Raw genomic sequence first — 27,375 nt, 5'->3', positions numbered from 1 at the left:
GTGGGGGGTGGGGTATCTTCAGGGTGGTGGTGTTCCCATGTACCTGCTGTCGTTTTTTCTTCTAGTTTGTAGCAGCCATGGGTTTGAAAGGTGCTGTCTAAGGAGCCTTTGTGAGCTTCTGTAGTTCACCTTGTAGATGGTACACACTGCTGCTACTGTTTGTCGGTGGTGGAGGGAGTGAATGTTTGTGGGAGGGGTGCCAATTAAACAGACTGCTTTGTCCTGGACGATGTCAAGCTTCTTGAGTGTTGTAGGAGCTGCACTCATCCAGGCAAGTGGAGAGTATTCCATCACACTCCTGACTTGTGCCTTGTAGATGGCAGAAAGGCTTTGGGGGGTCAGGAGGTGAGTTACTCACCACAGGATTCCTAGCATCTTACCTGCTCTTGTAGCCACAGTATTTATATGGCTCATCCAGTTCAGTTTCTGGTCAATGGTAACCCCCAGGATGTTAATTTGAATCTGTCGCTAAGTCACGGAAATTTCCATGCATTGAACAATAGTGATGTCATCAAGCAGGGCAAGCAACCAATCACACTGAATTATTCTCACAGATGGCAAAGCAGAAAGTAAAGTGAACTGATTATCTTTCACTTCTAATAAATTTTACAGAGCTTGAAATAGGTTGGGACAAGGTGGGGAGGGGTGGGGAAGATGTGATTGGTTGTGGCATCATGCTAGAGGTGGTAGAAATGGCAGAGGATGATCCTTTGAGTGTGAAGGCTGGTACGATGAAAAGTGAGGATAAGGGGAGCCCGATCGCAGAGATCAAAGCAGAAGTACAGGAAATGGGCTGAGGGCCCTGTCAACCACAGTGGAGGGGAATACTTGGATGAGGAAAAAGGGAAGACATAACAGAAAAACTTTTGTGGAAGGCTGCATCGTCAGTACAGATGTGATGGAGAAACTGGGAAAATAGAATGGAGTCCTTACTGGTGGTAGGCTGTGAGACATGTCGTCAAGGTGGCTGTGGGAGTTGGTGGGCTTATAATGAATATTAGTAGACTGTCTATCCCCAGGAATGGAGACAGAGTAGTTGAGGAAAAGAAGGGAAATGTCACAGATGGATCATGTGAAGGTGAGAGAAAGCTGGTAATTGGAAGCAAAGTTGAAGAAGTTTTACAGTCCTGGGCAAGAGCAAGAAATGGCACCGATACAATCATCAATGTACCAGAAAAAGAGCTGTGAGAAGGGTCTGAGTAGGACTGGAACAAGGAATGTTCCACACACTCCACAAAAAGACAGGCATAACTAGGAGTCCTGAGGGCACCTATACCAACATTTTATATCTGGAGGATGTGAAACTGGAAATCGTTGAAATTATATAGGGTGTCAGAGGATTAATGGATGCTGGTGGGAAGACAGTGGACTAGAGGAGAAAACAGAGTCAAGATAAAAAGAAATAAGTTCCATGAGGCTGGATTAGGCTGAAAATGATGGGTCTATCAAGGCAATCCTGTTTGAGAGTTCTGGGAAGGAGGTAGTAGCAGGCTGATTGGAGTTGGGGGACCGTGAGGTGATAGAGGCTATAGTATTTTGAGGTATGAAGTACCAACAGCCTTGCTGTTGTTGATTGAATTGTATTTTACTTATCTGAATTTAGCATAAACTATGTATTTATTGTATTGCAATGGCTTGGGTGCTGGTTTTGAAGCCTGGAAGGTTTAGCACTGGATAATGCTTGGCAGCCTTGACATTTGCTTGATGTGTTTTTTTCTTGTTGCTTTGCTGCAGGCAGCTGCCAATTCCAGATCATTTCCTAATACTAGCAGATGTTGGGTGCTTCTGGCAAGACAGGGAAACTTAAATAATGCATGAGGCAGGCTTTATAGTTTCAATGCTATTCTTGGTGGTGTTGAACTCAAAGTCTTTACTATGTCAGAAATGTCTTTTTACAACATTATTTTAGCACTTTGCATGTTGCATGATATTTTCTTAATAACTAAGGGCAATGTGGTAATTAATTTGTAGTCAGTAACGGTGGCTCTGGAAAAATTGCAACTGGGGTACTGGGCCAGACATGACCTGTCACTTCTGATTCAGTGGGAGTGATTTTAACTTATTGCGTCAGGTATTAAGAGGAGTAATGGCCTCAAAATGAGGTCAGTAGTCTTGTTGCTTTGTTAACCCTAACATTGTTGCTGGAGCCATTTTGATAGGGGCCTCCTACTGGGCATCCAATCTGCCTGTTACTTTTTTATTCCCTTTTTCGCCAGACTTTTATTCCATTTAGTTTCAAACCATGATAAATGCCGACTTAGACTTAGGAGGCTTCCAGCAGACAAAGCACATTTCTGTTTTCTGTTTCTTGCTCTTCCTGACTAGCGTTAGTCAGAGGCTATAGTTTGAGGGGCGCCACTCTGCATCAAGCATGGCTGATCAAATGTCTCCCACTCTAACATCCTTAATTGCAGACTGTTAACCAACCGATATGAACATATCTTCTGTGGCCATTGAGCCCCGGAGTGAGACTCGAACTCGGAGCCTCTGGCTCAGAGGCAGAGACACTACCCATTGTACCACAAGACCTCCCACTTGTTTTGATCCACATAAATGTTCCTGTCTGTTGTTAGCAGTCTGGGAGTATGATTCAAACCAAGGGCATTTTGACTCGGGGGCAGGAGTTCTGCCAACTGAGCCAGCCGGGTTCCACAATTGCCTATTTCAGGCAGTAGGCCTGTTTCAGATTGCAAATCAGTTCCATAAGCTGTAGAGAAGGGACCTTGCAAAGGTAGATGTGAAGTTATTTTTGTTTGGGGTCCGGAGAAGCCGTAAAGCACGTTAAAGATGCTATGTAAATGCAAGTTTTCAAAGACTCATGTGATTGCAGAGCAATTAACTATTTTCGGAAAAGCAAGTTTAAAATTTGAGTTTGTTTAAATTTCAAATCACAGCCGGCTCTTTGCCACGGGTACAGGCCCCACTGGTTAGGTACCAAAACGTCCAAATTGCCTCAGAGGACCCACTGGGTGGTTGTGGGAAATGGACACAATGGTCCACTTTTGCATTGGAGTGCTCTTGCTAATTTGAAACTTGGGCACATTGTTGGTGAGAACATAGAGTACAAGCATCTTTCATCTACTTCTAGCTCTGCTACACTTGACCTAAACATGCTTAGTGCTGATGCTAAATGCCTGAAATCGAAAGAGCTCCTTTCCCCAGCAAAACATCCTTACCCCTGGTATACACACACATACAAAACAATAGCGATTATCATTACTAACAGAATCATATAAACATGGCCACAACTTTAAATTATTTTGGCCAATTACATTGTAAAATTAAAAATAAATCAAAGTGCAGTAGATATATTCATATGATGTACAAGCACTTCTTACATTTATTTGTTTTCTGTTACCTTCTTGGTGTTTTTTTTTAAAGACCTTTGTGTAAATGGCGTGGAGAGATGTTTTCAATTTCATGTTCAATTCTCATGCACATAGGATCAGCTGTAATATTAAACCAGGAATTCTTGGGACAGCCAGCTGGGGTGAATCAGGGCACCCAAGGAAGTGTCCCTGATCCTAACAAACACTCTGGGATTGAGGGTAATTGCGTACAGGTTCCCATCAGTGTCAAGCAACTGATGTGCTTACCTCCATTGGGTGGAAGAACATCATTCCACACCTGATTGTGACCCTCATCCTGCCTTCATTCACCTCTGGCTGGGACCATTGGTGATCCCAGACCTTTTGAGTCCTGGTGACACTATCAGGCAATGGAGAGCTGCTGGCCTCTGATTGGCTGGTAACTTTTGAGAGGGTGCGGGGGCGGGGCGGGGGAATGTGGGATTTCCGCACCCTAACGGGCACTTAATTCTGGTGCACCTTCACCAACAGAGGTGGCTTGAGGCTCCTACTGGTTCTTCAGCTGGTGGGCGAGACCCCTGTTGCCAACATGAAATTCTGCCCACCGCTTCACACCTTCATGCAGGATAATTGGGTCTCAGAATCACAGAATTGTTACAGTGCGGACGGAGGAAATTCGGCCCATCGTGTCTGCACCGGCTGAGTGAGCATTTTAACTAGTGCCAATCTCCTTTTTCACTGTAACCCTGCATATTGTTTCAATTTAAATAATCATCCAATGCCCTCTTGAATGCCTCAATTGAACCTGCCACCACCACACTTCCAGGCAGTGCATTCCAAACCCTAACTACTCATTGTGTGAAGATGGGTTTTCTCACCTCACATTTGCTTCTTTTCCAAAACACTTTAAAACTGTGCCCTCCGGTTCTTGGTCCATTTATAAGCAGGAGCAGTTTCTCCCTATCTACTCTGTTCAGACCCCTCATGATTTGGAAGACTTCTATCAAGTCTCCTCTTAGCCTTCTCCTCTCCAAGGAGAACAGTCCCAACTTCTTTAATCTATCTTCATAACTGAAGTCTCTCATTCCTGGAACCATTCTCGTAAACCTCTTCTGCACTCTCTCCAATGCGTTCATATCCTTCCAATAGTGTGGTGCCCAGAACTGTACGCAATACTCCAGTTGAGATCTAACTAATGTCCTTTACAAGTTCAGCATAATCTCCTTGCTGTTGTATTCTGTGCCCCTATTAGTGATGCCTAGGATACTGTGTGCTTTATTAACTGCTCCCTGTACCTGTCCTGCCACCTTTTATGATTTATACACATATATACCCAGGTATATTGCTCTTGCACACCCTGTAGAGCTGCACCCCTTTTTTTATTTTGTCTCTCCATGTTCTTCCTTCCAAAATGCATCATCTCACCCTTCTCTGTATTGAACTTCACCTGCCACCTATCTGCCCACTCAACCAACGTCTATGTCCTTTTGAAGTTCTACACTATCCTCTTCACAGTTTACAATGCTTCCAAGTTTTGTATCATCCACAAGCTTTGAAATTGTCCCCTGCACACCAAGGTCTAGATCATTAATATATATCAGGAAAAGCAAGCGTCCCAATACCAACCTCTGGGGAACTCCACTACAAACCTTCCTCCAGCCTGAAAAATATCCATTAATATTCATTGTTTCTTATTACTCAGCCAATTTTGTACCCACATTGCAACTGTCCCCCTCATTCTATGAGCTATAATTTTTCTCACCAGTTTGTTGTGTGGCACCATATTGAATGCCTTTTAAGTCCATGTACACCACATCAACAGCATTACCTCATCAGCCCTTTCAGTTACCTCTTCAAAAAACCCCAGAAAGTTAGTTAAACATTATTTTCCCATAAGAAAGTCATGCTGGCTCTCCCTAATAAACCCACATTTTTCCACTTGACTATTATTTCTATCCCGAATAATTGTTCTTAGAAGCTTCCTCACTACCAAAGTTAAACTGACTGGTCTATAGTTACTGGGCTTATCCTTACAGCCTTTTTTGAACAAGAATGTAATGTTTGCAATTCTCCAATCGTCTGGCACCTCCCCTGAGTTTAGGGAAGACTGAAAGTTTATGGCCAAGAGCCCCTGAAATTTCTAATCTCATTTCCTTCAATACCCTTGGATACATCTCATCCGGTCCCGCTACCTTGTCAACTTTAAGTACCAACAGTTTATCCAATACCACCTTGTATCAATTTTGAATCCTTCTAGTGACAGATTTTTCTCCTCTTGTCACCATGACCTGGATAGCATCTGTTTCCTTGGTAAAGACAGATGTAAAGTATTCATTTAACACCTCATCCATGCTCCTTGCCTCAATATGAAAATCCTTTTATTGGTCTTGATTTGGCCCTATTCCTCCTTTTACCACCCTTTTACTATTTATGTACCCATAGAAGACTTTGGGATTCCCCTTTATGTTGGATACCAGTCTTTTCTCATAATCCCTCTCTGCTTCTCTTATTTGCTTCCTCACCACTCTGCTGAACATTCTGTATTCAGCTTGGTTCTCAATTGTATTTTCTACCTGACACCTGTTATAAGCACACTTTTTCTTCCTTATCTTAATTTCTATCTCCTTTTTCAACCAGAGAGCTCTGAATTTGTTTGCCTTACCTTTTTCTTTTGAGGGAATATACCTTGATTATGCCCGAACCATTTCTTCTTTGAAAGTAGCCTATTGTTCAGCTGCACTTTCTTCTGCCAACCTTTGGTTCCAGTCTGTCCAGCCCAGCTCTGTTCTTGCCCCATTGAAGTTGGCTCCCCCCACCACCTCCCCCCGTTAATTATTTTTACTCTGGAATGCCCATTGTCCTTTTCTACCATCATCCTAAACCTATGATGCAATGATCACTCTCTCCTAAATGTTCCCCTCTTGACACTTGATCTATTTGGCCCACCTCATTTCTGAGAACCAGGGCTAGCATGTCAATGTATCAGTGATTACATTGTCAAAGTCCAGGACTGAGGGGGAATTGAATGGCTCTTCCCCTGGCCAACTTACTCGCTGCTGAGGATATTGTGTTGGACAGCAGTGCGCTGGGCGGTGGTGCAGGCCCCTGGGTGGTATCTGAGTGAGGGGATGGTGGGCAGAGGAGGAGGTGCTGGCGGGGAGGATGAGAAGAAGGGCGGCGCCAGTTGAGGCAGTCATCCCAGAACAGCCAGTGAAAGTTGATAGAAAGCACCTTTTAATTTCAGTGTTAAAGATATTATATGAATGCTGGTTGTTTCTAAAAAACAGTGCAATTGCATAGCAATTGGATGTAGAGGAACAAATCTGCAGGGAAATTATAGAGAGGTGCAAACATCATAGAGCATTACAATGGGGGACTTTAATTACCTGAATATAGACTGGGCTAGTAGTAGTGTAGAGGGCAGAGGGGAAAGAGTTCCTAGAGTGTGTTCAGGAGAAGTTTCTACAGTCCAACAAGAAAGGAGGCACTACTATGTTACTCACAATAAGTGCCTGTCATGGGAGAATGAGTCCAAAGTGAGTCTTTTACCTCAATCTAGTTTATTCTCAAGACAGCTCTGCAGTGTGGCAGACTCTCCCAGTCCCTTTCACACTAGAGTGTTATAGCTGTATCCATTTATTCTCTTTACCAATGCCCATCATCTGTTTTAACAATGCAGTTGTCTTAACAGCATAATTGCTATACAATGTCATTGTCACTCAAGAAGAAGATTGTTTTTTTTTCACATAATACAGGTCCAACAAGCTGAAGGAGTCAGTATCATTTGAGCTCCTAATCCATTTTTGCCTTTGCCAAGATCCCTTGATGACTCAGTGATACTTAATAAAAAACCACCAATGCCATCCACATGGGTTAACAGTCAGGACAAGTGTCCAGTTGATTCTGGGGACTCATCATTCTATTTTTTGTCCTCTTTCTCCATGTCTAAGAGTGCAGAGCGGATGCCAAGTTTCTTCAGTTCCTCGACAAGGTCCCTGTTCTGATGCATCTGTAGTAGGATGTTGCATCCGCCCACAAATTTACCGTTAAAGTAGATCTGTGGGATGGTCGGCCAGTTGGAATAATTTTTAATATCTTGCCATATCTCCTGATCCTCCAGCACATTGTAGGATCCACAGTTCTCCATCCCGTGCATCCGCAGAATCTGGACAATAGCATTACTGAAACCGCACATTGGCTGGGCCGGGGTGCCCTTGATGAAACCACCACTGCTCAATTAGTGGTTAAAATCACAGCTGATCTGTAATTGTATCATTTAAATATTAATGAGGCCCCTGAAAAGGTATACCCAAAAAAGATGAATATTGAGCCAATGAAGGAGCTAGGAGGAGGTGAACAAAAGCTTCGTCAAAGAGAAGATTTTAAGGAGGGTCAAAGCAGTTTAAAAAATGCTAGAACACTTGATTATCATGTAAATTGAAAATGCCACTATAAACCTGACAGACAAGAGTCACCTGTTGTAACATAGATATGGGCAGAAGAACACTGAAAAGTCGATAGGAAATGTTCACAGGTATGAAAGTTAACTCATACGTATTAGCTTTAATAATCTATTGATTGTTGTTGAATTGTATTTTTCTCCATATATTAGTTATTTTTGATATCGAAGGTTCTATTTTTGTATGCTAAGATTTTCTTCTCAAGACGTTGCTCCATTGTTGGTGCTTGCTGTAGCTATTGAAGTTGAACAAAGAGCAGATTTTTTTTATGGCTCCTATTCAACTGTGGAAAGCATCTGCTATTGTGCCAGTGTGATATTTTGTGCTGTTTCCATGTAAGCTATGCGATGGTCCCTCTCAGTGAGGTTAGGCTACCCAGTGCAGCTGCAGTGACATCTCTTAGGCATTATCGCTAGCCCTGTCATTACCCCTGGATCAACATTTAAACATTCTGACACTCCAACATGAGTTTGTTTTTATGATTTCTAAAATACTAGAGATGCTTTCACAAAGCTACTTTAAAAAAATATTTTCACTGGATTTGGGCATCACTATCTAGGCCTGCTTTTATTGCCCATCCTAACAACCCTTGGGAAGGTGGTGGTGAGCCACCTTCTTAAATCATTGCAGTCCATATGATATATACACCCACAGCGCTGTTATGAACAGAGTTACAGGATTTTGATCCAGTGACAGTGAAGGAATGGCGATATAGTTCAAAGTCAGGATATTGTGTGGCTTGGAGGGGAACTTGCAGGTGGTGGTTTTTTCATGCATCTGCTGCCCTTGTCCTTCGAAGTGGTAGAAGCTGTGGGTTTGGAAGGTGCTATCAAAGGAACTCTGGTGAGTTACTGTAGTTTATCTTGTAGGTGGAACACAACTGCGTCAGTGTTGAAGGAAGTGAATATTGAAGGTGGTGGGTGAGGTGCCAAATAAGTGGCTGCTTTGTCCTGGGTGGTGTCAAGTTTCATGAGTGTTGTTGGAGCTGCACTCATCCAGGCAAGTGTAGAGTATTCCAACACATTTCTGACTTGTGCTTTTAGATGGTGGACAGGCTTTGGGGAGTAAGGAGGTGAGTTATTCGCCAGAAAATTTCTAGCCTCTTACCTGCTGTATAGCCATGGTATTTATATGGCTGGTCCAGTTCAGTTTCTGGTAAATGGTAACCCCCGAAGATGTCGATAGTGGGGGATTCAGTGATGTTAATGCCATTGAATGTCAAGGGAAGATGGTTGGAATCAAGCACCTGAAAGCATACCTCATAAAAATGCTGTCCCCAGATATTTCTTTTTATTTTATTTCCTAATGGAGATTTCATCCCGCCATTGGGTGTAAATGTAAAGTTCACCTGGCCAATTGGCCCATCTGCAAACTGTAAGTTTGGACCATGGAAAATCGCTGATGATAGCATCATTAATGGGCTTAATTGCCGGCTTAATTGTTGGCAGGTTCGAATCCGACTGCTGCACATTCCCGCTGAGGAGATGGTCACTGCCTGGCACTTGTGTGGTGCGAATGTAATTTCCCACTTACCAGTTCAAGCCTGAATGTTGTCCAGGTCTTGCTGCATATAGACAGAGACTGCTTCAGTATTTGGGGAGTTGCAAATGTTGCTGAATATTGTGCAATCACCAGCAAACATTCCCACTTCTGACCTTATGATGGAAGGAAGGTCATTGATGAAGTAATTGAAGATTGGGCCTAGGACACTACCCTGAGGAGCTCCTACAGTGATGTTCTGGGGCTGAGATGATTGACCTTCAACAGCCACAACCATCTTCCTTTGTGTTAGGTATGACTCCAGCTCGTAGAGAGTTTCCCCCTGATTCCCATTGACTCCATTTTTGCTAGGACTCCTTGATGCCACACTCGGTCAAATGCTGCCTTGATGTCAAAGGCAGTCAATCTTGCCTCACTCTGGTGTTCAGCTCTTTTGTCCATGTTTGGCCAAGGCTGTGATGAGGTCAGGATATAGCGGCCTTGGCAGAACCCAAACAGAGCTTCAATGAGCATGGTATTGCTGAGTAAGTGTTGCTTAATAGCACTGACCATGACGCCTTCCATCACTATGCTTCAGGCCTGAATTTAGCTCTGCCTTCCTGTTGGGAGCAGAGAGGGCTTTTGGTAAAAATTGTGGTTGGGTTCTTCACATTGCTTTCCTGACATGCTCCTGCCCTCTGCATTTTAACTGCTGGGTCTTTGCCAGCATTACCAGGTGTGTAACAGAGGCAGGTAGGGGTGGGAGGACCTCATTAATATTAAATGTTGGGATCCAGTGATACAATTAGGAATCAGTCATGATTTTAATGCTAATTGGGGCACTCAAACATGTCATCAGAGCTGCCAGTGAAAGTTGGCGGCAAGCAAGATTAGGGCCCAGAAAATTTCAAAGAATGAATGTTTTTTGGTTCCTTGTAAGCAAAGAGAAAAGACAATATATAACTTGTTCTGGTGAAAAGCTTACACCAATAATCAACCTTTTCTCTTTACAGATGGATTTTCTGGCATTTCTGGTTTTGTTTCAGTTTTTCAGCATTTGGAGGCTTCTTTTTATTTTTATTTAATGTTTGGGATGTTCTTGGTGTTGAGATGCAATATGGTCATAATAAATTCCTTTGTGTGTTTTTTGACCACAGACATCTACCCATTTCAACCAATTTAAAGGTGCTGATTGCATTTAAAAATAACACATAGGCCTGAGTTTTTCCCTCGTCGGGTGCGCGCGATTGGCGTGCCTGGGAGTGGTCAGGAAACGGGCCCCCGACCAATTAGCGGCCAGCCAGCATGAAACACGCGCTGAAAAGCTCAGCGCTGCCGAGGTGGGGCCGGGAAGGGCGTGGATGACGACGTCATCGTGGGTGTGGGTGAGCACTTCCACTTAGCTCCCTGAAGGCAGACAGCTGCCTCAGGGAGCTGCGGACCTGCAAATAATAAAATAAAGCACATAAAAACTGCAAAAAATGTCCATGCAGCACAATCAAACATCTGAAAGCATACCTCATAAAAATGCTGTCCAGATATTTCTCTTTATTTTATTTCCTAACGGAGATTTCATCACGCCATTGGATGAGGTTTCATCAAAAATGTAAAGGCCACCTGGCCAATTGACCCATCTGCAAACTGTAAGTTTGGACCATGGAAAATCACTGATGATTGCATCATTAATGGGCTTAATTGCCGGCTTAATTGTTGGCAGACTCGAATCTGACTGCTGCACATTCCCGCTGAGTGAAATATCGTGCAGTGCGTGATGACATCGGGACTCTTGCCTGACATCATCTCGTGCGCTTTTTTGACCGTTTGGATTGGGTACAGGCCTGCCCGCAGGACGTAAAATTCTGCCCTATGGGCATTTCAGTACATACACATGAAGTGTTCATACAGGACAGAGTTTAGAAAATATGTTTTACCTGCTGTTGAGAGCAGAGAACACTTCATTGTGCACCTTATCCACACAAGAACTGATTGACCTAGGAGTAGTTGCTGCAGACATTAGGGGGTTGATTTTCTAGTCCCAAAATGGACATTTTGAAGTTTTGAAAACTCATAAATCTGTCAAAATAAAGAAACATCACTTGAATAGACACTTGGAAAAACATTAGCCTCTGTTGAAGCTCATAAGTCTGTCAAAGCCATCAAATATACATTCCATAAGACAGCTGAATATGCAGACTCAGCACTTCAGAACCCATTAGTGTTTAAGTCTTACTTCTGTTTCCAGCGCTGGCCATTTTCACTGGCTTGGGAAAGGGGTGGACCGTGAACACCAGACACTCCTATTTAGAAGCTGATGGCACCATGTTAGAAATGCACATTTTAGAGCTAATGGAATTTTCATGGAGGCGGCCATGTTTTAAAAGCACTACAATAGAGTGGAGGTGTAAACTATGGATTGCAGGCAGGAAGAGTATAAAAGGTGAATAAAAATGGCGTTGCCTCTTTTACAGTTCATCATGAAATGCTGTAGTCTGAGTTGTATCTGTGTTCAATAAGGTGGGAGATGACAGTGCTGTGATTGGAAAATGTAACTGCCCATTAAAAATGTGGTTGCCAGCCAGGCTGTTACTTTTGAAAAATGGCAAGCTACAAAGTGAAAGAATGGCACCATAAATGTCTTCAGATGTGTTAGAATACAGCATCCACTGGATAAAGTGCTACAGGCATTGTGTAATATTGGAAGAATAACCCAGAATGAGATCAATAGACAATTGTTTAAGCTTTTCCCATTCTTTTTGTTTATTCATGGCAGTTCAGGTTAGCCATCTGCCTGGCTGTTTAAGTTTTGACAGTTGCCTTCCAAAGCACTAATGGGTCCTGAGTCTGTATATTCAGCTGTTCTGAGGAATGCGGGTTTGATGGCTCTGACAGATTTATGAGATTCTACAGAGGCTACTGCTTTTTTCCCAAAAATATATTCAAGTGATGTTTGTTTACTTGAGAGATTTGAGCTTTTTAATGACTTCCAAATGTCTTAGAATTTGGAATAATGAAAGGTGATATCATTGAAACCTATACAACTCTTAAGGGGCTTGACAGAGTAAATGTTGAGAGCACGTTTTCCCTCACTGGGCAGTCGAGAACTAGGGGTTACAGTCTTAGAATGAATGGTCAGCCATTTAGGATTGAGATGAGGAGAAATTTATTTGGGTCTTTGGAATACTAAGGGTATGGGGATAGTGCAGGATGGTAGAGTAAGGTAGAAGATCAGCCATGTTTGTCTTAAAATAAGGAGCATTCTTGAAGGGTCTAATCTTGCTCCTAATTCTTATGTTCTTATGCTTACATGGTTAGAAATAATGTCTATCAGCATTTAAATTTGTTTCTGTTTTTTTTTGTTGCGGAGTTGAAGTTATTCAATATATTTTAAAGATGGTACTTAAAAACTGCATTAATTTTTTCATGTGGTTGAACATCCACTGTGAACTACCTGAGGATTTTCTTTGTATCAAAGGTGCTTTATAAATGCAAGATGGTGTTGTTACATCATTTCTAGTTTAAACATATACATAACTGCTTCCATCATCTTTAAAGTTTTGTACATTCAGAATATGTCTATATTTCATATAACTCTTTCTTTGTTGCAATTAATTTTCTTTCTTTACTCTTTAAAGGCTTCTTGTCTTCCGATGTCGATAATTATTGTTGGGGTTGGGCCTGCAGAATTTGACGGTAAGGAATAGAAATTATTGTACTTCAAAAAGCAGAATATTAACTAATAATATTCTACTTAGCTCCATTTATGTGTAAAAGTACTAACACAAATGTCCTGAGTGCATGACACAATATTTCTCAATAGAGATGTGTGGGAAGCTACTACTTCAGTGAAGCCATTCAAAAATGTGTTTCTTATTGTTGGAGGCTGCAGGGGATTGACACATACCAATCAACCTTTAGGCTGTATAATGTTTTAGATGCTGATGATGAAAGTGCAAAGACAGCTTGATAGCTTGTGTACAGACAGGGTGGAAAAACAGGAAAAATGGCATTTAGATTAATTTCCTTTCTTCAAACAAATATCAAATGCATCAAGGCCTTAAGACAACTACAGTTTGCTGTATTTTTGTAATCCTTCCAACGATGAATCCACCTCGTCCAAAATGATCAGTCCTGTATGTACACCCCAGTTATGGTTACTTAGGGCTAGTCCATATTTTTCTGCCAGCATGTATCTTTCTTAGTGCAAGTTTGAAGCATTGAATTTCATTTTGATACTTACCACATTTGTGGCTTTTTGCTTTACGATTGCAATATTTTAATTATTATAGGTAGACATCAATTTCCATTCTCTGGTTCAATTCGCTATCATGGTGAAAAAAATTTAACATGCTTTAGCAACAATGGGCCAAATCTTAAGTATTTAAAAATGTTTTGGGCGTCAAGACCTCAGATCCAGGTCCAACTTCAAATTGACCCATGCGGTGCACCCACTTGGGAGATCTTTCAAAAGGTCCAAAATTAGCAGACCATGTCCATGTATGCCATCTAATAAAAGACAGTGGGCAGAACAGGGAGGTGGGAGGGTCCAAGGAGTGTCTGGCTCACCAGGAGAGGTGAGCACTTCTGAAAAAGTGGGAGATCTAGGGGGTGCTTCAAAAAGGTGGTGTTCATGAAAGTCTCCAAATTCAGTTTCCAAAAACAAAGGCCAGAACTGTGAGGGGTCTTAGAATGGAGGAGGAAGCCCACCATAAGAATGCATGGTGCTGCATTTTGACTTGGAGCTTTCTGGAGCCTTGATAACGCCATTTCAATCAGCCTTCCGTGTCCCCCTGACTTCCCAATGAGAGGCCATCTCGGAATCATTGTCAGGCTGCTGACACAGCAAGGGCCCATGTGACTCTGGGAAATTTCCAATAGTGTCACAAAATGGCTCTGGGATTGAGGTCTTAATGAGGTTGATGGCCTGCCTAACCTCCATGGAGTGGGTTTCCAACTCCAGTGGCAGCCCGCCCCAGGGAAGCCCGCCTGGAGACAGGACCACATCGGGGAGGATGGACATGGGAAGGGAAAATTGGGAGCTTCTGATTGGCACTGGGGGATTGGAATGAAGGCACCAAGGCACTCCCCCACCCCACTCCACTCCCCCATACAAAATATGAGAAGTAGGCCATTCAGCTCATTGAGCCTCCGCCTTTCAATAAGACTATGGCTGATCTGCTTGTGTTTTGAATGTCATGTTCTCATCTATCCCTGATACTTAGATTCTTGTTAGGCAAGAGAATCTTATCTACCTCAAAAAGATTCAATGACCCTGCCCCCACCACCATCTGAGGCAGAGAGTTCCAAAGTTGCATAACCCTCTGAGAGAAAAAAAAATCTCCTCATCTCTGTCCTTAAAAGGCAACACCTAATTTTAAAACAGTGCCCCCTGGTTCAGGACTCACCCACCAGAGGGAACATCCTTTCCACTAGCACTTTGTCAATACCGTTTAGGATCTTATACACTTCAATTAGTCATCCCTCACTCTTCTAAACCCCAGTGGAAACAAGCCCAGTCTGTCTAGCCTTTCCTCATGAGACAAGCTGCTCATTCCAGGTATCGATCTAGTAAACCTCCTCTGAACCATCTCCAATGCATTTACATCCTTCCTTAAATAAGGAAACAAAAACTGCATACGCTATTCGAGATGTGGTCTCACCAATGCCCTGTTTAACTGAAGCATTACATCCTTACTTTTATGTTCAATTCCTTTTGTAATAAAGGATCGCATTCCATTAGCCTTCTTAATTACTTGCTATATCTGCATACTAACTTTTTGTGACTCATGCACTAGAACATCTAGATCCCTCTGCATCTTGGAATTGTGCAGCCGTTCTCCATTTAAGTAATACACTACTTTTTTGTTATTCCTGCCAATATGAAAACATTTTCCTACAATATACTCCATCTACCAGATCTTTGCCCACCCACTCACCCTATCTGTATCCGTCTGCAACCTCATTATGTCTTCTTCACAACATACTTTCCTACCTATCTTTGTGTCATCTGCAAATTTAGCTATCATGCCTTCTCTCCCCTTGTCTAAGTCATTGATATAAATAGTAAAAAGTTTAGGACCCAGCACAGACCCCTGTGGGACTCTACTTGTTTCATCCTGCCAAACTGAAAAAGACCCATTTATGCATACTCTCTGTTTTCTGCTAACCAGCCAATCTTCTATCCATGCTAACATGTCACCCCTATACCATGAGCTTTTATTTTTTGCAATAAGCTTTGATGCGGCACCTTATCAAACGCCTTCTGGAAATCCAAGTACAGTACGTCTATAAGCTCTCCTTTATCCACGGCGCATGTTACTCCTTCAAAGAACTCCAATAAATTGGTTACATATGATTTCCCTTTCACAAAACCATGCTTACCCTTCCCGAGTTTCTCTAAGTGCCCAACTATAACCTCCTTAATGATCGATTCTAACAACTTCCCCTCAACGGACGTCAAGCTAACTGGCCTATAGTTTTCTCTTCCTGACTCCCTCCTTTCTTGAATAGAGGGGTTATACTTGCTCCTTTCCAGTCTGATGGAACTTTTCTAGAATCTAGTGAATTTTGGAAAATTAACACCAATGCATCTACTGCCTCGTTAGCCACCTCTTTTAAGACCCTAGGATGAAGTCCATCAGGACCTGGAGACTTGTCAGCCCGCAGCTCCATCAGTTTGCTCAGTACTGCTTCCCTAGTGATTGTAATTTCACCAAGTTGTCCTCTCCCTTCCATCTCCTGATTTACAGCAATCACTGGAATGTTTTGGTATCCTCTATACTGATGACAGAGGCAAAATATTTGTTCATTTGAATCAGAATCACTTCATCTGCAATTTCCTTATTATCAACTATTAACTCCCCACTGCCTCTCTCTCTAGAGGCCCAACACTCACTTTATTCTTTTCCTTTTTAAATACCTGTAGAAACTCTTGCTATCTGTTTTTACATTTTTAGCTAACTTCCTCTCATTATCTAGTTCTTTCCTCCTGATTAACCTTTTAGTCATTCTCTGCTGTTCTTTACATTCTGACCAGTCATCTGACCTGCCACTCATCTTTGTGCAGTTATATGCTTTTTCTTTAAGTTTGCTTCCCTTAACTTCCTTATTTAACCATGGATGGTGGGTTCTCCCTTATTTTTCTTTATAGTAGGAATGTACTTATTATGAGTATTTTGAAATATCCCCTTAAAGCCACTGCTTCTCTATTAATCTATCCCCTAGCCTAGTATCCCAGTTCACTTCAGCTAGCTCAGCTTTCATGTCCATATAGTTGACCTTATTTAAGTTTAAGATACTAGCCTTAGACCCACGCTCCTCCCTTTCAAACTGGATGTAAAATTAAATCATATTGTGGTCGCTGCTACCTAAGTGTGCCTTTACTCTGAGGTTATTAATTAATCTTGTCACATTACACAATACTAAGTCTAATATAATCTGCTTTCTGATTGGTTGCAGAATGTGCTGCTCTAAAAAAACTATCTCAAAAGCATTGTATGAACTCCTCACACAAGCTACTATTATCAATCTGATTTTTCCAGGTTATATGTAGATTAAAGCCACTCATGGTTATTGCTGTCCTTTTATCACAAGCACCCAATATTTCTTCTTGTATACTTTGTCCTACGTTGTGGTCACTGTTAGGGGCCTGTAGACCACTCCCACTAGTGATTCTCTCCCCCACTATTCCTTATCTCCACTCAAACTGACTCTACATCCTGATCTCCTGAACCAAGGTCATCTCTAACTATTGCACCAATGCCATCCTTGATCAATAGTGCTAGCCCTCCACCTTTACCTAGCTTCCAAATCTTCTTGAGTATCATATACCTTATAATATTCAGGACCCAATCTTTGTCATCCTGCAACCACATCTCTGTAATGGCTACCAAATCATCAAATAATCTGTTTTGTAAGGTTGATTGAGGAACAGATGTTGGCCAGGACTCCAAGGATGACTCTCCTGCTCTTCTTTGAATAGTGCCATGGGGTCTTTTACATCCACAGGAACAAGCATATGGGACCTCGGGGTCAAACCTGCTGGGCTGCACGTTGGGTGCAGGCCTCTCCTGCCACTTGATAAATCTGAGTGGCAGTGGGATGAGACCCTGTAATCCCCATTAATTGCCCACTTATGGGCCTCAATTTGGCCCTTGAGTGGGTGGCTTGACCCCTCGTAAAATCACAGTGTTGGCGGGGGCTGGCAGGCTGATGGTGGGCATGCCACCGATGGCACAGCTTCCTATTTTACAGGTCCACCCATCTATAAAATTTAGCTCAATGATCTCTAGTTTTAGAAATTCTAACCTCTCCCTTGTCCAGCCCTTTAAAAATGTTCTTTGCTTTAACATGATCACTTCTTATTCTTCTAAATTCCAGAGGGTGAAGGCATGGATTCCAAAGCCATTTTGGATTGGAAGATCCAGCTTTAATTAGCTCTCAAAACAGAAGGAATGATTTTGCTCACTGATTTTAATAATGGGCCCTTACAGAAATATTTTTTAAAAAGAAGTATAGAAATTTTATTGATGGAATTCTGCTCCCATCGTGTCAGCTTTGGGAAATTTTTCTGCATTATTTTAAGGGCTAAGATGGTTATACAGTTTTGCAAATGTGCTTGTGAATTCTCAAAGCTGGGAATGAAAGTCTGTCTCAAAAGTGATTGCACTTATGTTTGGGGAAGTACTGAGTGGTAATATACAGATGGAATTAATTCATCATGTCCTACAGAGGGAACTATTTAATTAGCTTTGTTGAAATATATCTCATAGTTCTTCTCCCATTGCATTGCTCTTTGAAAGAAAGTACACAAGGGCGCATGTATGGAAGGGTCAGATGACTGGTCAGAATGTAAAGAACAGCAGAGAATGACTAAAAGGTTAATCAGGAGGAATTTTGTGTTTAGGTTGAAGTTCAGGAGCTGGAAGCACATAGTTTAATATGGAAAAGCTAAAGACCACAGAAGAAAGATAAAGCAATAAAATTAGAAAGGTATGTTTTTTAGTAAACGTGAATGCAGAAAGGGCCCAGACTCACACTTCAACAAAATTTTCAAATAATTGGAGAACAAAATCAAGCTTCAGGCAAAGGAACAAAATGAGTTTGAATCTAGAGATATGTTTAAGTCTCTGGAAAGATGAAATACTGTTGGAACATTGAATATAATAGGGGACAATGCATGAGTAACTGTTCTCGGTGAAACGAAAATGACATCTGCCACTATTTTATAGCTTTTATTTCTGAATGGCCTCATAACCAGGCCGTATAACTAATAGCCATGATGATGCACCAGCTGCCGCCTTAGCTGAAGGCCTTTGTGCTTGGGATTGAATTAACTTCTTTTTACTCCTTGTGTATCTGCACGTTGGTGCTATTGAATCAAATCCTTCAATCGTTGGGGTAATTTTGTCCTTGGGCAGAACTTAACCCAGCCCGTTGTGGTGGGAAGCATGGCAGCTGAGTCCACTTAAATGTGGACTCAGCAGCAGGAAAACCTCAGGCGATTAAATTGGAGGTGGGAAAGAGCTGGCATGAGAAGCCCACCTGCTCCCGGCAGGATGTCGATTAGACTCCTTAATCAGCCCATTGACACCAATTATCCCTGAGCCCACTGAAATTTATGGTGGCTCAAGGATTAAATGTGAGTGGCTCTCCCGTGATTCAGAAGATCGGCCAATAAACCCTATCAGATTTGCCAGTGTCCATCAGAGGGGTTGGGGTTCCTCATTGTCAGGCAGTGTGTGTGCGCCTGGGGGACCTGGCATCAGGAAGGGGAGGGGGCGTGGGTAACACCCCTCCCCTTGCCTCCGAACCCTGTACCCCCTTCTCTATCAAACCCCATCCCATCCCCACTCACCCCTGTCCAAGGATCCAACAGCGATCCTTGGTGAAGTCCTTGGATCAATACCGACAGCAGCCAGGAGACAGCAGCTGATTTGATGGCAGCTTGCAGAGGGTGGGATTTCCACCCCCAGGGGTCCTGAATCCCGTGGCAGGTACGACGCTGGCCAGTTAAGTTCCTGACAGGCTCCCCCACGGATGCAATGCAGTTTTCCCGCTGTCTCTCCATCTGATGGGCGAGACTCACTCATTAAATCCAGCTCCTTATCTTTTATTCATAAAAGCTTGAGGCATAATATGTCTGAGAATTAACTTCATTTATTCTTGTTTCAATATATTCACCTTAAAGCTTCATACAGATTAGTACACATTTAGCCCATCCACTAAAACCATCCGTGGGAACTTATAGAGGAAGCTGCAAGCATGACTTATCCAAATCTGTTCACATTTCCTGGTCTTAAAGGTAAACCAAAGCTCCTACATCTCTTTTATACCACTTTCTTTTATGGCCTGGTTCCTGTACTATTGGGTGTCTTTTTTTAAATTTGCTAATGGAATGTGGGCATTGTTGGCTAACATTTATTGCCCATCTCTAATTGCCCTTGTTCAGAGGGCATTTTTAAGAGTCAACCATGTTGCTGTGGGTCTGGAGTCACATGTAGGCCAAACCAGGTAAGGACGGCAGATTTCCATCCCTAAAGGACATTAATCATCCGTTTGGGATTTTATGACAATTGACAATGGTTTCATGGTCATCATTAGACTTTTAATTCCAGATATTTAATTCAAATTCCACCATCTGCCATGGTGGGATTCTAACCCGGGTCCCCAGAGCATTAACCTGGGTCTTTGGAATACCAGTCCAGTGACAATACCACTGCACCATCGCCTCCCCTTCTGACCCTTAGTTCTTTGAACAGGCTACAAGACAGTGATGAGAGGTCCCTCAGAATGCCATTGCTTCCCATATGTTTTTCTGTCGAGTCATAGGTTTTAGTTCTGCCAACCTTTGACGTTTTACTCTATAGGAAAAGGAATCTAATCCCTTCTATATTGCAATAATCTCTCTCTTACAGTCCTCATTGCTCTGAACAAGAGCTTGCTTTTTAAAAGCCTATCCTTACAGTATAACAACTTCAGCTCTGAAATTTTTATCCTTTCCAATGTTATCATCTTCATTGAGGGGAGAAACAGATGTTAGGAGCACAATGTTTAAACCAATTCTGCTATATTAGCTGTTCTGTCTTGGTTTTGTATGAGAATAATGTAAATATATATTTATATTACATGAGTCACCGATCCTCCTTTTCCTCATCTGCTTGCAGCAATGGAAGAGTTAGATGGGGATGAGATTAGGATATCATCAAGAGGAAGGTATGCTGAGAGAGATATCGTTCAGGTAAGATATTGAAAGCATGGTATAGAAGTGCACAATTATATAGGATTCAATGATATGGACTTTTATTCTAATATGCCACGATAATGCAAAATTTTATGTAAAAAACATCTGTTTTCGTTTGAAAGCCATTACAATAATTCTCCTTTTTCTCACTGAATACACAAGCGAATGCAATTTTTTTCATTGTACAAATATAATATAGACAGCAATATGGCATTTGATATTGATATTTTTTAATTTGATATTTTATTTTAAAAGCTCTCTTCCCTCAACATTTTTCTAACCTTAATTTTCCATGACTGTGCACTCACTGAGATTCTGGAGGGGTGAATTGTTCATGGGTCTCCACACTGAACTGGGTGTCACTGAGCAGTGCAACTGATTTTTCAGTCAATTAATGCCTGGGATGGGTCTCATTGTATTTATGTGATAGACTTTGGGTGGGATTCCTGCAATTACGGGGAAGCCAAAGTAAATGTCCCCACACTTCAGGGACTTTGGCCACAAACCTGGCATGGACCCAACCTTCCCCACCAGTAGTCCCGGGATAAGAGGGGTGCTCGTGCCAAGGGCTGTTGTCTAAACTCCTGGAGATTTCAAACCAAATTTTTTAAGCAAATGAGGTAATATTTCTCTGACCCATAAAAGTTAATTGGAGTCAATGCTGGATGGTTCCAGCAAACACAATTATGGCATAAGTGCATTATTCACTAAGCCAGAGCACCATCCAGAGACTGGAGGAGAGGGTTCTGACAGGGTGGGAAGGGGGTAAGGGCAGGCCAATTTGCCTGAAACTAAGACACAGGCCGGAATCTTCCAGCACCCCCACAGCAGGGCTGGCGAGCCATTGAAATCTCCGTTCACATTGGCAGGACTGGATTCCGCCGGGGGACTGGAAAACTCCGGCCACAGTCTTATTAAATATCCACAAAACACTGAATCCTCAATTTGTTTTTGTTTTATTCTTGTAATTTATTACTCAATGGTCACATTACAATAAGGTCATATTGAGAAGTCTAGAAATTCCCCTTGTAATGAGTGGCATTTTCATTTGGCAGTTAATTTTTCTCTGCCATAAAATATTTATGGGCCTCTCAGCTCTTCCGATTGAGGAATGTCACTCGTCACTGAGTTAAGAAAGTATTGTGGTATCAATATTCAATGAATTCACTTACGCATGCAGCAGAAATCTCCCCTTAATTGGAATAACATTAGATGCAGAGCAATAGCCATCAATACTAGAAAGCTGGCCTTAGCCCTTCGAGAGGCCTGCTGATAAATAAGAGGAAGATTAACAGCATTCAGAGACCAGGACCAATTAAGCAGATAGGTTAGAAATGACATGGATTTTAATGTAGATAAATGCAGGGTTTTCACAGCGGCACAGGAAAGATTAAAATTGTACATGATAAAGGAACATTTATTCGCAAGAGTGACAAAGGAAAATGAGTTAGGTAAGATTATTGAGCTTTTCATTGAAAGATTCACCCAACACGAAGCTGTTCTCAACAAATCTATCCCTAGGATATATTTTGAAGATATTTTACTATATGGCAATCGTCATAAATCACTGATGAGACCATTTGGGGAATGATTTAGATTTTCCATTTTTTCCATGCCATTCAGGCAGTGAACAATTTATTCAAAAAACAGTGGTAAAAATAGTTCTAGAATTTAGAACTCGAGTCTGTGGATGGAATTGTCTGTATTTTGTACTATTTGATTTGACTTGATTTTTACCGATTGATTACCACTAAATTGTTGATCACCCAACTTCCCTTCCTGCTCCCTATGCTAGCTGGTATTAGGTATGCTCTCCTTTCCCTAATTACTGTCATTTATCGCTCCTCCCCAGCCCCCTCAAAAAACACACCTGTATATCTTGCAAACTACAGCTTTATCTCTAAACTGTTTCATTTCCAAAACCTTTCAATGTATTGTCTTCCAGATCCATCTCCATCTTTCCCACAATTTCATGTCTGAATCGCTGCAATTAGGTTTGTCATAATACTGAAACACCCCTAATCAAGGCCGCACATTGCATCCTCTGTGACTCTGGGGCATTATTCCTTTCCGACCACCTTGACTGCTCTAAAACTTTGACACAGTTAATCACACTGTCCTTAGAAGCGGGAATGTTCGCTGATAATTGCACAATGTTCAGCACCATTCGTGACTCCTCAGATACTGAAGCAGTCCATGTCCAAATGCAGCAAGACCTGGACAATATCCAGGCTTCGGCTGACAATTGGCAAGTAACATTTGTGCCATACAAGTGCCAGGCAATGACCATCTCCAACAAGAGAGAATCTAACCATTGCCCCTTGATATTCAATGACATTACCATCGCTGAATCCCCCACTATCAAATCCTGGGGGTTACCATTGACTAGAAACTGAACTAGACTAGCCCTGTAAATACTGTGGCTACAACAGCAGGTCAGAGGCTAGGAATCCTGCAGTGTGTCACCTCAGGACATCCCAAAGCCTGTCCACCATCTAAAAGGCACAAATCAGGAGAGTGATGAAATACTCTCCACTTGCCTAGGTGAGTTCAACTCTAGCAACACAAGAAGCTTGACACCATCCAGGACAAAGCAGATTGCTTGTTTGGCACCCTATCCACAAACATTCACTCCCTCCACCGCCAACGCACAGTGGTAGCAGTATCTACTGCAGGATGCACTGCAGGAATTTGCCAAGCCTCCTTAGACAGCACCTTCCAAACCCATGACTACTATCATCTAGAAGGACCAGGGCAGCAGACACATGGGAACACCACCACCCCTCCAAGTCACTAACCATCCTGAATTGGAAATATATCGCCTTTCCTTCACTGCCGCTGGGTCAAAATCCTGGAACTCCCTTCCTAACAGCACATGGACTGCAGCGGTTTAAGAAGGCAGCTCACCACCATATTCTCAAGGGCAATAAGGGATGAACAGTAAATGCTGGCCTTGCCAATGCCCACATCCCGTGGATGAATAAAAAAACCCTCCTCCCCTCCATTGTCCAGCTGTGTAAGACAGTCTCACATGGTTCCATTCTTATCTATTAAATGGGTTCTGGAGTATCTGCCGAAATTATGTCACCCCCACCACATTACCTCCAGTGTCCCTCTCCATTGCCTCTGTGCTAATTATCAGGCTGCTTGTGGGACATCCAGTCCCGGATGCAGCACCGTTTCTCCATGCTAAATATTATGAAGATCAAAGCTTCACTCCCAATTCCAGCACCCTCTCTGGCCATGGGTCAGACTGCCTACCCGCTTGTGTGTCCCATTTGATCCTGAGCTGAGCATTCAACCCCACAACCTCGTTATTGCAAAGATGGCCCACTCCCAATTATGTTGCATCACCCACCTGAACTGAGTCAAACTGTTGACTCTCGCCATTCTTTTGTCACTTCCAGAATGAACTATTTGATGCTTTCTTGCTGGCCTCCCATCTTCCACCCTCTCTAAACTTCTCTCCATCCAAAACTCTAGATAAGACCTTGTGCTAATGAACTTAAAAAATAGGAACATTTCATAACAGCAAATGACTAAAGAGATACCACAGAACAAGGTGCCTGTAGTTTAAAACTAGCATTGAGCTGGGTTAAAAGTGAATGCATAAAATTAGTTTGACAGAAAGAGTTGTGGACTGTGCTGCCACAGAAGGCTATAGTGCAGATATCAATTAAAGCAGATAAATACAATTGGGAAGTAATGATATTAAGACAAATGGAGTAAGAGTAGGCAGCTCAGGAATTGAGGTAATAAGTAGGTTTCCATGGCTAACAGATTCACTGGGCCAAATAACCTACCAGAGGGAGGTAGGGAGACAAAGAGGTTAAGGGAGCGAATTCTGGAGCTGAAGGTGTAGTTGCCAATGAAAACAATGTCTGAGTAGTTCTCTTCAGTAATTTTGGAAAATGCATTCATGCTCGACGTGGGACTGAACTTTAAAGAATTGAGCACCCAACCCGGCCCCAGCTCCCAACATACATAACAGAACAGAGATAGCAAAATCATTGAAGAACATAAAGGACTAAATTTGATAGCTCCCAAAAATGGGTACAGGGATTGTGATGCAATATTAGCCCACACCCATTCCTTCTGTTGCAGGCAGCACACCAACTTTGAGCTGTCAGTTAATTTCATTGATTTTAGTATGTGCCCAGCACTACTGTGTTGTTGTGGCTGCACACCTCAGCAGGCAGCCCTAAGTTGTGAGAGACACACATCACTTAAAGCTAGCCTCTTAAATGGGAGGTGCATTGTGGCGCAAGTCATGCTGGAACTCGTTCTGACCTGGAAAAGGGTGTAATAATGGCGCAACATGGGTGAGGGGGAGTCTGTGATTTTTTTTTGATGCACCAGAAACCTGCACCATGAGAAAGCCTGCAACCTTTACAAAGTGGCATGCGTGCCCCATACTCTTTGATAAGAAAATGAAATGTAATCTGCTATCTTAGAATAGAGAATCTTAGTGGCCTTATGCAACAGTGGGCACTATTTGCAAAATGCTGCAGTTTAATTCCAGCTGGTAGGATAAGACCCCTGCATGGTTCATGATCAACTTCACAGACATTGGCAATGCCATCCTCACCTTGCTCTGATGTTGCAGTTGTGGCTGCAACTCTTCTTCCTTCAGGTACGTGCGCTGAGGGTGTTGACAACCATGGACTTCCATTGGATTGGTCCATGATTATGTTTGGCAAAGTACTGCAGTGGTTTGCTGTTGCCTTCTTCAGTATGGCTGACCAGGAAACTCTCCTACTCTTATTGCATGCTATCTGGTGTATTGGAAGGATTTATAGGCTGATAACCCATCTGTTTGGCCATGTTATGAATGCACCTTCCCTGGCAATCAAGTCCTGAAGTGGGACTTGAACCCAGAGCTCCTGGCCCAAAAGTAGTGATACTACCATGTGGCTGCAACTGATGACACATTTCCCTGAGGACATCCTTTCAGAATCACAGACGTCTTGCATACTGTTGCTCCCTGAAGTTCGGGCAGGAGAATTGCTTTCTTGGCTGATATGGACCCTAGCTGAGAGCCCTTCTCCCTCATCCTCCCACTCCCTCTTCCAGCAGCTTGCCCTGCTCTCTGTGCCCTCTACTCATACTCCCAGTCAAGCTGTATTCCAAGAGGCAATCCTACTACTGCTCCCATGTATCTGAGCAACTGGTCGGTGCAGAAGCCTTAAAGTCAGGACCAATTCTTTCAGCATCTGCCATGCAACTCCCTGTAGAGCTTAGCAACTTTAAAGAGCTCTAGAGAGCACAAAGTACTTCATATAGCTACCAGTAGATATCAATCAGCATCCAGTCCAAAAGTAGCCAATGATTCCTTTAAATAGCATTGGTAGGAGGCCCTCCCTGCTGTCGAACACATGTTCAATCGTGCATGATGAAGAGACAGCATTAGCTGGAGCTCTGAGCTCCAAAGCTGCAGTGCTGATATCAAACCAGCAATGTTACAATCTGTTTACTTTGCATACATCTAATGGACGATTACTCCACTCGTGCTAATACCTTCACCAATATGGCACCTGGTGTGACTTACACCTGGGGTTGAATTTTCAATGCCCTTTGAGAGTGAACATTGGTGTGGATTGAAGTTTGCTTATCCAGAAGATGTGCCTGGATCCCCCACATCTCTGGTACATACTGCAAATTTAAAGTGAAGGTTGTGGTAGGAAGTGGGGATCCCACTCATCTGCAATTATTGGGCTGTTAAGCTTCTTGAGGAACTTGTTAATGGGTTGGAAGGGGGCACTAGAATGTAATATTCAGTTGGCAAATCAATTAATCAGAATGTGCACGTAGAGCTGTAGAGAGAAGTTAAAGATTTTTTTTAATAAGGTGAAGCATCTAAGGACTTGGGGGTCTTGTGCCAGGTCATTCGCATCACCACTCACTGGCCATGTGGTCAATGCTTGGTTAGGCTGCTGGTCCTCCGAGTTGTTGCCTCTTCCCTGTAAGGTAGCAGCAGGGTCCATCGTGGCTGCCATCTGCCTTCTTTGTTACTTTGAAGGCAGTCCCGGCCTCCGGGAAATGCTCAGCACCATCAATACAGTGCAGGGTTCGCCTCCAGCTCAACTTGGGCATTTACATTTCAAGATTGCATCGCATGAGCGATGCAGATGCTGTGCACGGTCAGGACCTGGAAATTATTCGGGAGTCAAGTTCCCCAAAGCATTTTACAGCCAATGAAGAACTTTTTTTACGTGTAGTCATACACATATAGAGATCTTTATAATATAAAACAAGATTTCTGTAAGTCTGCCATGTGGACCACTTCGGAACTGTATATGTTTTGCTGAAATTTTGACTATGCTGATTGATGGTCTGTGGTGCCAATGAAGATTGGTGATCAGTGTAAATGTCAATGGAAAAGCATTGGACAACAGCAGCACAGCAGTATGTAGTGTGGTACTTTTTAAGCAGTAATTTACGTGGTTGGTCACGATACATTATATTCCATATGAGGATTTGTTATAACCAACCATGAATGATGATGAAAATCTCTTCAAGTAGATTCACCACATAACTCGCAGATCACTTCTTTCTATTTAATGTTTGGTCATTGGCCAATTCAACTTGTGATGGGTTTCAAATTGAAGCAGGATATTGTTCCCTCCCCACCTCCCCACCCCAAGCCCAACAGCAATCATTAACTGCCATGCTGAAACACATGAGCAAGGAGACGACCTGAAATTGGCCCTCTTGCCTTAGCAGCACACGACTGGCGTGCTGGGGATACCAGTTGTGCCTCGGTAGGAAGTGCACTGGTTGCAAAGGGGATTAAGATTGACCAGCGAGGATACTGTAACCAGGTGCACAGTCAGTCTGGAGTGGGTGGAAACAGATTGGGGTGGGGGTCAATGATCAATAGCCGCCAGCA

The 27,375-nt window shown here is 42.7% G+C and overlaps 1 protein-coding gene across 5 annotated transcripts in view; it reads left to right on the top strand.

Annotated features, from left to right (window-relative positions):
* LOC121285733 (copine-8) overlaps positions 1–27,375 on the top strand; it is a 755,949-nt gene that overhangs the window by 367,072 nt on the left and 361,502 nt on the right. For 4 of the 5 annotated variants that reach the window (XM_041202466.1, XM_041202465.1, XM_041202467.1 and 1 more), the window contains 2 exons: positions 12,880–12,937; positions 20,410–20,483. In XM_041202466.1, coding sequence (XP_041058400.1) covers positions 12,880–12,937; positions 20,410–20,483 — 132 coding nt within the window. Of the gene's footprint in view, positions 1–12,879; positions 12,938–20,409; positions 20,484–27,375 lie in introns of those variants that run through there. The other variant, XR_005944761.1, reaches the window with a different exon arrangement.

Source organism: Carcharodon carcharias, chromosome 13 (genome assembly GCF_017639515.1).
Source record: "Carcharodon carcharias isolate sCarCar2 chromosome 13, sCarCar2.pri, whole genome shotgun sequence".
NCBI classification, from domain to species: Eukaryota; Metazoa; Chordata; class Chondrichthyes; order Lamniformes; family Lamnidae; genus Carcharodon; species Carcharodon carcharias.
This window is presented reverse-complemented; position numbering and strand designations above follow the sequence as displayed.